The following is a 12,722-nucleotide window of genomic DNA, read 5'->3' as shown; positions in this document are numbered from 1 at the left end:
TTAAGTTACTAGGTAAGACATCATTAAGTGTAGCGTTAGGTGAGAGACGTTTATGTTAGGTATTAGGTCATGGTTAAGTTACTAGGTTAGACATCATCTAGTTTAGAGTAAGGTAACAGTTGGTTATGGTGAGTAAACAGTGTCTCGCCAGCCCATCACCGATCAATTCTGAACAGCCTTGGCGGGTCTCACCAGGAAGGGCAGGCGGATCCATAATCACGTGGGAGCACCTCACTTATCTATGTTCAGATTCTATATATATATATGAGCACATTATAATATGAGCAATAAATCCATGACACGCTCAACACAAAGACGCTCAAAGACACTTGTACTAAATAGTCCATCATCTTAATGAGTTAAGATACAGATCTATACATCCCATCCATTCATAAACTGACAAATTAAATGTGTCCCATTATTTCCTAATCTCCTTCGTCCGCTCCGATCTCGCAGTTTAATCCCGTGGGAGCACCACATATGCACCTCGCTTATCTATGTTCTGCGCTTCTATATCATATATATATACAAACACATTACAATAATAATACAATAATAACAATAATAAATCCATGATACGCTCAACACAGGCTCGAAGACACTTCAAATAAATCGTACATCATTTTAAATTTAGATACAGATCTATACATCCCATCCCATCATAAACCGATGAAGCGATAACCGATTCCGATGTGTCCCATTCTTTCCGATCCCCTTCTTCATTCCGATCTCTCGCTACCCAGCATGCCGTGCGGCGACACCTCGGTGTGGGCCTACCCGGCCGTCTCCCCGTTGGTCAGCAACATCCTGCTGAGCCCCGAGTGGCACGAGGGGAACCCCTCCCCGACCTGCCAGTGCAGCGAGGGCAAGAGGCTGACCATGATGCCCACGTGTCCCCTGGGGGCCGGGGGCACGCCCCCCCGCCAACGCAGGGAGGCCACGGGGGACGTCCTGCTGGACCTGACCGGGCACAACATATCAGACTACCTGGTCAAGACCTACCCCGGCCTCATCCGAACCAGGCGGGTGGCGGCGCCTTACTGTGTTTGGTGTACAGTGCGTGTCTGCGCATGGGTCATTGTTTCATTGTGCGCTTTGAGTGCGACAAAATGTAATTTATTGTTCGAATTTATTATTGTGTACCTGGTCATGAAGATGTACATTCAAATGTAACATTTGTGTGTTTATTTTATGTACTTATTTTATTGTGATGATCATCGGGATCATCATTGTTAGAGTAGATTGTAGACAAAAAAAGATATCACTTGAACAGGATATTACCTTTACATTTGTCGCTTTAGTGCTGAACGTTGCCTTTTGCAACGTCACAATATGGTCGATTGATTTGAAAATGGGGGATATATGAATCTGTGTTCTTCTCTATTGCTCTCTCTCGCTCTTGCTCTTGCACTCACCATCGCTCTCTGTCTGTGTCTGTGTGTTATGGGTGGCATGATTGTGATAGTTGAACTGTTATGTTTTCACAGTTTGAAGAGCAAGTACTGGGTGAACGAACAAAGGTAATCATTTAACTGTTTGCACTGTGTCTCCCCCTAGTGGATGTCATAAGTACTACTTCTTTAAAACGGGGTTGCCCGATGGTGAGCATAGGTAACCATCCATGTGTCTACAGATACGGAGGTTTGTCCGTTGGTGGACAGCTCCCAATCTTGGACTTGGACCCCACAGAACTTCAGAACACCTTGAAGCAAGTGGGCCGGATGCTGAACATCACAGGGGTACTTGTTCAACAAATAACATCTAAAACACTTCTTATATTAAGCTTAACAAGGAACAAATAATATGTGTGTTGCAGTGTCTCACCTGTACTAGCTCTATGTAGAACAGACAGTATTTTGTTTACATTTTTAAATAACCCGGTAGCAAGGTCAGGTTTTCATATCCCTTTTTTATTTTTGGGGGGCCGAGATTGAACTCATCACGACCTCATGATCGTTGAGGGTCCATGGTCGGGTCTTCAAAGAACTCCTCTGAGGCGGAACAGCATCGTTGTTTATGCTCATTTTTAACCATTGCATCTGAAAAGTGTCTGAGTTGGACAATGCATACACTCAAATAAACTTAAATATTTTATTCCTTATGTTTTTTTGCTATTGCTACTTAAAAGACACATTGCATGCGTGTCCTCCTCTCACCTGATGGGGGCGGTGTTTAGCCGTACACAAGAGCTGCTCCTGGATGATAATTCTAACATGTCAAACCGTACAAATTTGAACGCAATTAATTAAGATACCTTGGTAGGCTAGTAGGCTGTCTTAAGGAGAGGAATCAGGGGGTATTCTCCCCTTAAACAAAACCATCGACTAAAGTAGCTCGTTTGATGACCACAGTTATGTCTTCTTCACAGGGTACCTATTCTAAACGCGCTCTGAAGGATATCGGGCCGTTCCTGCGCTATATGGAGAGTGAATTCAATATAAAGGTGAGTAAACAGGTGTTGGTTGAATTCCTTCTGGTGCTTTCTGGGAGCAAAGGTATGTTATATGTCCCTCTCTGAGGTATTATTAAAAAATAAAAATAAATAAATTGTATTCATATCAATATGTTTACACTTTTGTTACCTTGAAAAGAAAAGCGAGAAGAAAACAACACATTATCCTACACAATGAATACACACCATCCCTGTTCCCGCCCTCATAAGGTGTGGTACAACAACAAGGGCTGGCACGCCATGGCGTCCTTCATGAACGTGGCCAACAACGCCATCCTCAGGGCCTTCCTGCCCTCCTCGGCCAACCCCGTGGAGTACGGCATCACCGCCGTCAACCACCCGCTCAACCTCACCAAGGAGCAGCTGTCCGAGGTCACCGTGTGAGTGGCCCAGGCGCCCTGCGCTCTTATTCTGAAGCCGTGAACCGAGGTTGTTCCTGTATAGACCTCTGACGGATAAGTCCCGCCTGCGAGGCTCCCGGGTCCCTGGGTCAAATGTCTATGGGAAATAACATGGAGGGGTTTTGAATGGTCGTACATAACAAACTCTGTAGGTGGCGAAGAAGTAAAAGCTGCGTCACGCTTTGAACTGCACACTTTCTCCATCTAGTTTCGACTGGGTTTTTGGATCGTCGATGCCGTTAAAGTATTTAACAATTATTAATTCCGATTTAACTTTAGACTTTAGACTTTTACTTTATTGTCCTCTGGGGGAAATTTGGCACAGACAATCCAAAAACCCAGTTGGTTGCTGTGTGGGTCGGATTCAACTGAAATTGAAAATAATATTCATATTCATGTTAAGAAGTATAACAGTGTGAAAGGTATTCACAAAGGCCATAGACCCGAGAATGGCAAAGTTATTTAAAAAATAACATTCTGGTTTATTTCCATGTTAGAATAGCAAAAAAACAAAACCTTGACTCAAAAATTGGCTGCAATTTGTTTTGATTATTTTCTAAATCCACCACGTTAGAACCTCTCTCTCTCTCTCTCTCTCTCTCTCTGTCTCTCTGTCTCTCTGTCTCTCTGTCTCTCTGTCTCTCTGTCTCTCTGTCTCTCTGTCTCTCTCTCTCTCTCTCTCTCTCTCGCCCAGGCTGACCACGTCGGTGGACGCGGTGGTGGCCATCTGCGTCATCTTCGCCATGTCCTTCATCCCGGCCAGCTTCGTCCTCTACCTCATCCAGGAGCGTGCCACCAAGGCCAAACACCTGCAGTTCGTCAGCGGAGTCAGCCCGCTGGTCTACTGGGTGGCCAACTTCTTCTGGGACATGGTGAGGCCGTGGAGGAGGGGAATATCATAGGAGTTCGGCGGGCCCTCGTTTTAGTCTGGTTCATTCGGGTTTCCGATGCTCATTGGAGGCATTGGAAATGTCAGAGAATTTGAATATGTATCATGGTTCTTTCCAAAAGATAGTGGTACCACCGTGCTCCCTTCCAGTGATTGAATGTTACATTTCAGAAGAGGGCTCTTGCGACGCGGGCATTTTAGTAGAAGCTGTCATCTTTTTTAATTTTTTAATGCAGAAAGGATTTGCTGGGTCCAAACACCGGGTTTATTTGAATAGGGTTTTAAAATGCAAAAGTGCTGTGTGGGAAGTGTGGGAGTACGTGGCATTTGGGATCCACTCTTTGTCCCAGTCTGACGAGCTTAAGTCTGAAGCGGGCCTCACCCAGAACGAGCCACGAAGGAGTCGCTTAGAGGTTCTGTGTTTGGTATAACGGGTGGCAATGGATGGCGCTGTGTGAAGCGCGCCAAGGTTTAGAGCAGGGATGGAACTTATACCCAGGCTGAACGGCGGCGCCCGTATGACCGCCCCGGTTGGAAACACGACCCAACTCTGTTCCAGTGAAGACACACAGGTTTGAACTATTTCAAGAGCATGTGAAGGATACACACGCACACTATTCTGGATGACGGATCGCCAGAAAAGGAGAAAGAAAACATTGTAGCTGGAATTTGTTCCCTAATTACCATCCTGTTATTATTAGTAGGTTGAGCTCTTTCATATATTTTGCCCTCATTAAAAAAATTGAAATGATAAATTGGTAGGTGTTGCGTTGTAGGCTGCAGAGTGAGTTTTGCCAATTAATACATGATCCATCACACTCTGACACAACAGTATTACATTTTGGATATAGAAGTCTCTTATTCAATATAAACTGCTAACTTTCAACATGGCGACTCATTCTTGGCATGAATTTTTTAGTCGTGATAAGGATTTAGTATGGTCAATTTAAACCCAGTGTGATTCCTGATTGCAATCAGAGAAATCAATCCTGGCAGGGCATGGTGATTGCTAGATATGTATTTTTCTCTATTAAAGCGGTGAATTATGTCCCTGCTGTCCCCAGGTCAACTATTCTCTGAGCACAGCCATGGTCGTGGGCATTTTCATGGCTTTCGACAAAAAGTGCTACACCTCCCCCACCAACCTGCCCGCCCTGATAACACTGCTGCTGTTATACGGGTAACTTCAGTTGTTTATCCCTCTTTATTCTCCAATTTCCACAATATACATTATCTACATAGACAGTAAAAACAAACAAAACGCCGGCAGGGTAAAAACAGTGTACAGACTAAGATGACAAGGGAAAGCCTAATTAAATTTGAAAGTTTTACAAAAAAGAAAAAAATCAATAGCATAATTTTTGCGCAGATAAGAGACGAAAAATAATTAACGCACGCAGAGGAAATGTGAAAATAATGTCTAGAAAATAATTGAATATTGTCTGATCAAAACGTCTGGGGAATAGAAGACAAGGTTGAAGGCCAAGACAGAGTTTCTGATTCCCTTCCCCCCTGTCCCCAGGTGGTCAGTGACCCCCATGATGTACCCCATGTCCTACGTGTTCAGTGTGCCCAGCACGGCCTACGTCTCGCTCGCCTGCATCAACCTCTTCATCGGCATCAACAGCAGCGCCATCACCTTCATCCTGGAGCTCTTTGAAAACAACAGGGTACTGCTGATGCACTTTAATCCTCCAAACGTATTCCAATGCACTTTGAAGTTTGCAAACTGGAAGTAAAAAATAAATTGCATTCCATTTTCTTTGTACGTTTGTTTTTACTTTTTTGAGTTTGTTCTTGTGCGTGGATGTGGAGAAGTTGAAGGATTATCAGTCGCTTAAAATGATTTATTTCACTGGACAATTCATTGTTTCAATATCAGTTTATACTGACAACTCGATGGAGGTTGTCAGCTAATTCCCCCAAAATATTGGGGTGATTTTTCACTTTAATCCACACATCCACACACACATTTTTCCACACATTGTTTTGGCTTTCATCACTGCAGGTGTGGCCCTTGAGTTTGAAGGCTGCTGTATACACAAGCCTTTCTGGCCTTGTTTGTGCAATACTACAACACTTGTGTCTGTATGTGTGTGGGTCAATATTTATGCATTTATTTGCATTATTTTTTATTTTGCCTTCTTTGACGTAGTCTTTGCTGACATTCAACGAGTGGCTGAAGAAGGTGCTGCTGCTGTTCCCTCACTTTTGCCTGGGCCGGGGGCTCATAGACATGGCCATGAACCAGGCCGTCACCGACGTCTACGCCAGATTCGGTACGAGCTTTATGTTTGGTTACACGATTCTCCCAAGGCTGCCTAGCCTCGTTTAATTTGTTTTGCAGACACATCAGATTCTAAACTTTGGACAGTTTTGAGGATGCCGAAATCACATGAAATGTTTTGTTTCACCGTCATCGTTCTGCTAGGTCAGGCAATTTATTTTAGAAGCTTTTTTTTGTTGACATTCTCTCTCAGCCTGACAGCAATCGATAAATCAAATGCTCAGACAAAACAAAGGAAGAAAAACGGTATTGGTGGTGGTCCCAGGCCTGTAATAAGACAATCATTTAATTTGGGCATATGATTTGATTGCCATCCAATCATGAAATGATTGGATGACCAACATTTCAGAACTAATGCGAGAAAACGGAAGTAAAAAAAAAAAAAAGTCATGGATGTTTGGGGAGGGAGTGGCTTTGTAGGAAGGCCTGAAGTGAGAGCTGGGATTATCTTTGTTGGATACTCTCAACATCTGTCTTATTCTGACGGGTATCTCAAATTATTTACCCAAGCTTTAGTTTTGAACGTTTTTGATCCAGGTAAATTTTCCAAAAACCCATCACTGTTTAGATAATATATAAAAATGTGCCCAATTTTAAATAAAGTGAAGATAGCCTTAGAATGTTTTCATTTTGTGCTTTTACTTCTGAACAAACGCCCCCCTCCCCATTTGCCCTCATCCAGGGTACAGAGTATGGCCCAATCCCATTTCTACCCCTTCCCCCTTCCCCTACCCCTTCCCCTTCCCCCTCCCCCTTGTTTTGAAGGGGTAAGGGGTAGAAATGGGATTGGGCCTATATCTCTCTGGCTCTCCGTGGTCTCAGTCAGCGGTTAGTTCCGGAGGCTCTCGTCTTAACTCTGCCTGTCCTTCCAGGAGAGGAGTACACAATGGACCCGTTCCGCTGGGACTTTGTGGGGAAGAATGTGACTTTCATGGCTGTGGAGGGCTTTGTCTTCTTCCTGCTAAATCTCCTTATCCAGTACCGCTTCTTCCTCGACCACTGGTAAGGCCCTGGCTCCCAGAACCAGCTTCATGCCAGCGGAGACCTTTCTTATGCCTTGGCTATCACATGGCCTCTATCTATTTAACATTATTTGCAGAATGTACGGTATATATTATTCGCTGAGGTGAATAATTGTTTTACTATATACTACACGAGAATACAAAAAAAAAAGAAAAAGATATTAGCGAACAAAGCGATGAAACAATATCCCGAGGTTGAGATCTCAATCCTGGGATATTGCCCAATATCCCGAGATAGCGAACCAATCAAATTGCGCCATCTTAGGAGGTTCACGTGTAGCATATACTAATCATAGATATCTTCATATTTGTGCTATTGATAAAGAGATTTGTGTTCTGGTGTTGTAACTGGTGTTTGTCGCGATCCTTGATGGGATCCGTTTTTTTAAATCCTGATCTTAATAATATAAAGATCATACGGATCAAACGCATCATAGCAAGGCCCAGCCAATGTTGGTGCTCTCCCTCATCGAGTTGGACGTTCTCGTCCCCGCCAGGTTGTCCGACCGCCAGCGACCTCCCATCCAAGACGAGGATGAGGACGTGGCGGAGGAGAGGAAGAGGATCTACGAGGGAGGGAGCAGGGGGGACATCCTGTACATCAAGGACCTCTGCAAGGTAGACCACGCCGTTTCCACCAAAAACTAAACACACGTATCAAGTAATTATATTTTAATACATACATACAAAAATATCAAAATATGGTTAGGGTTAGGGTAAGTAGGTAAGAATGAATACCAGCATGTACCAAATATGGTTTGATATTCGAATGGTTGCCGTTTGAAATGCTCCTTTCGGACTCATGGTGCATTGAGTGTAATGTAATCCAAAAGCCCCGAATACGGATTGGCCTTTGGGTGAAGCCTCTTCTCTGTGTCTGAGTAACGCAAGAGCAAGTTTAATAGGTCAGTGATGTGAATAAGTAAAGCTTCACCAAGTGTTGCACAACATAGAGGAATCCTATACAAGAGTAGGACACATTTAAAATTTAGATAGATGTTACCTTTGGGACCTGAGCAGTGGGATGTGATGATGAAGACAAAGAACATGCTTTAGGAGCAATGCCACTAAATTACATCGATAAAGTACTTGCATATTCATGAATTATTCATGATGTTTATATCAAGTTGTGTACAATATAGTGCTGCTAGGCAGTAGTACAATGTGAGGACACTAGTGGCCCTTCAGCATTCAATGACACCTGCCTTCTCAGGGTAGTAATGAGTCATTGCAACTAAATACCATTCAGAAAGTCGTCATACACAACTGCCCATTTACAGTCAACCGTTTTATTGACAATCCATGTTCAGTTCAGAGAGTGCTAAATGTACAATCAATCTCTTCTGTCAATAGACCGTTTTCAAAGAGGTGTCAGCGTTGGACAAACACAGGTGTAGCTCATAAAAGTAATGACGGGTCTGCTCCTTTAATGTACCAGCAAATGGATATTAGACTAGTGAAGTTATGTCTGGTACCGTACCGTGGTAGGTTAAAGTAGCAGAGGTTGTGTTGTCCTGCCCCTTCAGTGTGGGTGAGGTAACATGTAGAATTCACATTAGACAAATCAGTTCATTATGAACTTGAGGTCGTCAAAGGCCAACACATTTAAAGAGACTGGGAACCTTCTTTCTATTCTATTACTTTATAAGAGCTGCAAAATGTAACGGATAATTTCCAACCGAGTGCTTTATGGAAAGTTGTTCAGGGTTGTTGTCTGTCATGAACCGTGCGGTTGTGTGTCCGTCTGTCCCCTCCGTGCACAGACGTACGTGGGCAGAAAGAGGGCAGCGGTGGACCGGATATGTGTGGGCGTCCCTCCAGGAGAGGTACGCACTGACCCACAGAGACACACTGCAACACATTGCCAATATCCTCACTTAATAACATATGGTGTTGTTATTATTATAGAGAAAACTAATATCGATTGGTAATCATGATCAAATATTTTTAGAATCTACTTATTCTGTGCTGCTTTTTAATAAAAAAAATATGGTTCATGCTTTATTTATTTTAGCACTTAATCACTTCAGTGCTTCTTGCAGAATGTTGATGCACTTTAAGTTGTCTCATCAAAGTCATTATCAGCAGCAACAGGAATGAATAATCCCTTCTAGAAACTACTTTATGAGTCACAAAATGAGTAAGTGCCATCACTGCTCTCTAGGTCCAAAAAACAACAGCAATCTTCTGTCTATTAACGTACACCCACCTTATTTTGCTGTTGTTTTTGATTGATCAAATATTTCTTTATTTTTCGAAGAACATATTATTATTAAAATTACCTAATTATCTTAATGACACAAATTGAAGCTGACATGTATACGGCTTGAGTCCAAAGAAGCTATGGAGTATTATTAGCTATGGAGGGTGAGCAATTGGATAGGGTAAGCCTAGCTTTGCCTATCTTATGGTATTGCTATTATCTATTTTGGAGTATAGCTAAGGTGATTTCACATCTCCTGTTTCAGTGCTTTGGCCTGTTGGGGGTTAATGGTGCAGGCAAGACGACCACCTTCAAAATGCTGACTGGAGACTCAGACGTGAGTGCGGGGGAGGCCACTGTGTTGGGCTACAGGTACGTACAACCCCCCCATCCATGTCCACTAATCTCTGACGGCCTGCTTCTGTTGTGTGTTGCTGTTTTAAAGCTGCTGTCTGTTAGATTGGAGAGTTGTAAAGAGTTGGAATCAGAAAAGAGTAGAAGAGAGCACGATTTTGAAACTAAACATCCAAAAAAATCCATATCCGTTCCCTCCCTCCTGATGATTCTCTATCATTTAGAGGCGTCGCATTTCAAGCACTTGTGGAGGACAGGCAAGATGGATTCTCTTATCAAATCAGGGAAGAGATGTCCTGATACGTCAGAAATGAGCCGGGAACGGTCTAAAATCCTCCAGAACAAATATTATCACAGCGCACTTCACTCCTTAATAACTGACTGATGCATGTGGCATTTTAAAACAATTATACCAAAGTAAAGCCCTTAAAGTCATCTATTTTTTACTTTAATTTTATCTTCAATTTGTTTCGGTTTTACTTTTGCCCCATTATCCCAGTGGTAGGGAATGTACTGAGCTTCATCATGCCACCAACAAAGTTTGTATTTTATTCTCAACACGTTTCTAAGAATTGAACATTGATTTAGGGAAACGTCAATGCATCGCTAAATGGTGGAAGCACCGGTGGGACTCCCTGGTGGAGGAGGTAGGACGTGGGGAAGGAGGGGGAGGGTAATGTCTGGAAAGTGCAATTTGGAAGTGATGGTTTCCCACGCCTCCTGTAAGAGGGGCCAGGAAGATTAACACAAACACTGACCTTGCATTATACATGCTATGTTTAATATTTGTATGCCCCAGACAGACCTATGTACACACGCACGCAAACACACACTCGCACACACACACGCACGCACGCACACACACACGCACGCACGCACGCACGCACGCACGCACGCGCGCACAAGCACCAATATGCACAAGCACAAACAAATATGCACAAGCACACACAGTTTTAAATGGCAGCCTAATAATAGCATGGCAAATGGGGACATGCCTTGTCCTTATGGGTTTGTGTCTGTGGTGAATGTGTTTTTTCTTTTTACTTATACCTTGATATTTAGTTGCCGGTGGACTTTCTACTTTAAATACTAAACTGAGTGAAAGCGGACATCTGGAATTATAATGATCATAATCACTGGTTACGGTGTATAAAATAAACCACTACGGGATTCTTGTTGTCGGGACATAACAACAACAGGGGCGGTGATGCAGATAAAGCAAAGCCGTGGTCGCTAACCACCGCAAGAGAACATTATTTTACCAATAGCAGGGACAGCCCAGAGCAGTCGATTTACCACAGTAACAGTGATTAAATATGAGGTACTTATTGGCGTTTTATAGACTCAATCACCTGACATTTGAATAATGTTCCTTGGCGCTTTGAGCCTATTGCTTCTGTGGGAGACACCTGATCGATAGTTGTATGTGACCGTTTTTTAATGTTGGTTTTGTTTACACTGATTCATAACTGTTAAAGGCCAGAGGTGTCTGGCTTTATAAAAATAATGCACACCCCATTGAAAAATATGCACACTGTTGGAAACGTTGTTGACCAATCAGGATCTAGTATTGAACCAGACTGTGGTATAATGAGATGTAAACATAACATAAAGGTGAAGGTTAAAATGTCTGTCCATTTTAATCAAACTAATGAATGTGGTGGAGGAGGAGAGAAGCTTTGACTGTACCACAGAAGCGTATGTCTGGGTACACTTACTCACTCACTCACTCAAACATACTCACTCATTCAATCCATTACTCACTCCATCACTCACTCACTCACTCACTCACTCACTCACTCACTCACTCACTCACTCCATCACTCACTCACTCACTCACTCACTCACCCACTCACTCACTCACTCACTCACTCACTCACTCACTCACTCACTCACTCACTCACTCACTCACTCACTCACTCACTCACTCACTCACTCACTCACCCACCCACTCACTCACTCACTCCGTGCGTCTCCTGTGTGGCCTTCCCCCAGCATCCTGTCGGACATCCTGGACGTGCACCAGAACATGGGCTACTGCCCGCAGTTCGACGCCATCGACGAGCTGCTGACGGGCCGGGAGCACCTGTACCTCTACGCCCGCCTGCGGGGGGTCCCTGAGTCGGAGATCCCCAGGGTGAGTGCCCCCCAACCCCAGGGTCCGGGACCTCCACAGGGCGACCGACCCGGGTCCGCAGCCAGGGGGGGGTTGTGTTTATCCGGCTGCAAGATAACATGGAACCCGGCCTTGGCTTGTTAAATGTCCCCCAACGACATTTTTATCAGCCTGGAAGAGCAGCGTCAGTGTGGGCTGTTCTGTTATTTATCCTGCTATTTTACGCTCTACATTTTAATCAAAGGTTGGATAAAATCTTGATGGGCACAGTGTGTAATCGACAAAGACAAAACACACGCTCTCTCTCGCTCTCGCTCTCTCTCTCTCTCTCTCTCTCTCTCTCTCACACTCATACTCACACTCACACTCACACACACACACACACACACACACACACACACACACACACACACACACTTAATTAATTAACCTTTTCAGCAAACATACACAATTAACCTTTTTAGCAAACACACACACACGAACACACCTTCACACTCAATTAACCTGAACAGTGTCTGGTCTGTTGAACGAGCCGCATGCCTCCCCTGTGGCCTGCAGGTGGCGGCGTGGGGCATCCAGAAGCTGGGGCTGACGGAGTACGCAGGCCGCTGCGCAGGCACCTACAGCGGGGGCAACAAGCGCAAGCTCTCCACCGCCATCGCCATGATTGGCTGCCCGGCGCTGGTGCTGCTGGTAAGCGGGCCAATGGCGCGCCCCCCCCCCCGCGTACGGGGCCCCATTGTCAGGGTTGTTGAGTTTTATGTGGAGATTTGTCAATGAAATGGGTCTATGGGCCCAGATGGGAAACCATATGCGCTCAGTCAAGAAGGGCCTGGTAGGTGTTTCTACATTGGCAGAGCGGGGCGCGCTCTCTAAGTCAAACTGGCACGCGTGCGGAATCTGTGCCATATGCCGGAGAGAGATTAGGATTTGTTTTGTTTGGGTTCAATTCCGAAAAAAAATGTTTTATGTGTTTGTGAGTTTTGAGCCTCAGGTTT

General features: G+C 44.2%; 1 protein-coding gene across 3 annotated transcripts in view; it reads left to right on the top strand.

The window, feature by feature from the left end:
• Window positions 1–12,722, top strand: part of LOC115548542 (retinal-specific phospholipid-transporting ATPase ABCA4) — a 52,490-nt gene that overhangs the window by 32,427 nt on the left and 7,341 nt on the right. For all 3 annotated transcript variants that reach the window (XM_030363265.1, XM_030363266.1, XM_030363264.1), the window contains 15 exons: window positions 744–1,022; window positions 1,488–1,520; window positions 1,634–1,739; window positions 2,369–2,443; window positions 2,663–2,832; window positions 3,548–3,725; window positions 4,807–4,922; window positions 5,265–5,412; window positions 5,898–6,021; window positions 6,902–7,031; window positions 7,549–7,669; window positions 8,815–8,877; window positions 9,520–9,626; window positions 11,604–11,745; window positions 12,283–12,417. In XM_030363265.1, coding sequence (XP_030219125.1) covers window positions 744–1,022; window positions 1,488–1,520; window positions 1,634–1,739; window positions 2,369–2,443; window positions 2,663–2,832; window positions 3,548–3,725; window positions 4,807–4,922; window positions 5,265–5,412; window positions 5,898–6,021; window positions 6,902–7,031; window positions 7,549–7,669; window positions 8,815–8,877; window positions 9,520–9,626; window positions 11,604–11,745; window positions 12,283–12,417 — 1,927 coding nt within the window. The remainder of the gene's footprint in view (window positions 1–743; window positions 1,023–1,487; window positions 1,521–1,633; window positions 1,740–2,368; window positions 2,444–2,662; window positions 2,833–3,547; window positions 3,726–4,806; window positions 4,923–5,264; window positions 5,413–5,897; window positions 6,022–6,901; window positions 7,032–7,548; window positions 7,670–8,814; window positions 8,878–9,519; window positions 9,627–11,603; window positions 11,746–12,282; window positions 12,418–12,722) is intronic.

This window comes from Gadus morhua, chromosome 8 (assembly GCF_902167405.1).
Source record: "Gadus morhua chromosome 8, gadMor3.0, whole genome shotgun sequence".
Taxonomy (NCBI): Eukaryota; Metazoa; Chordata; class Actinopteri; order Gadiformes; family Gadidae; genus Gadus; species Gadus morhua.
This window is presented reverse-complemented; position numbering and strand designations above follow the sequence as displayed.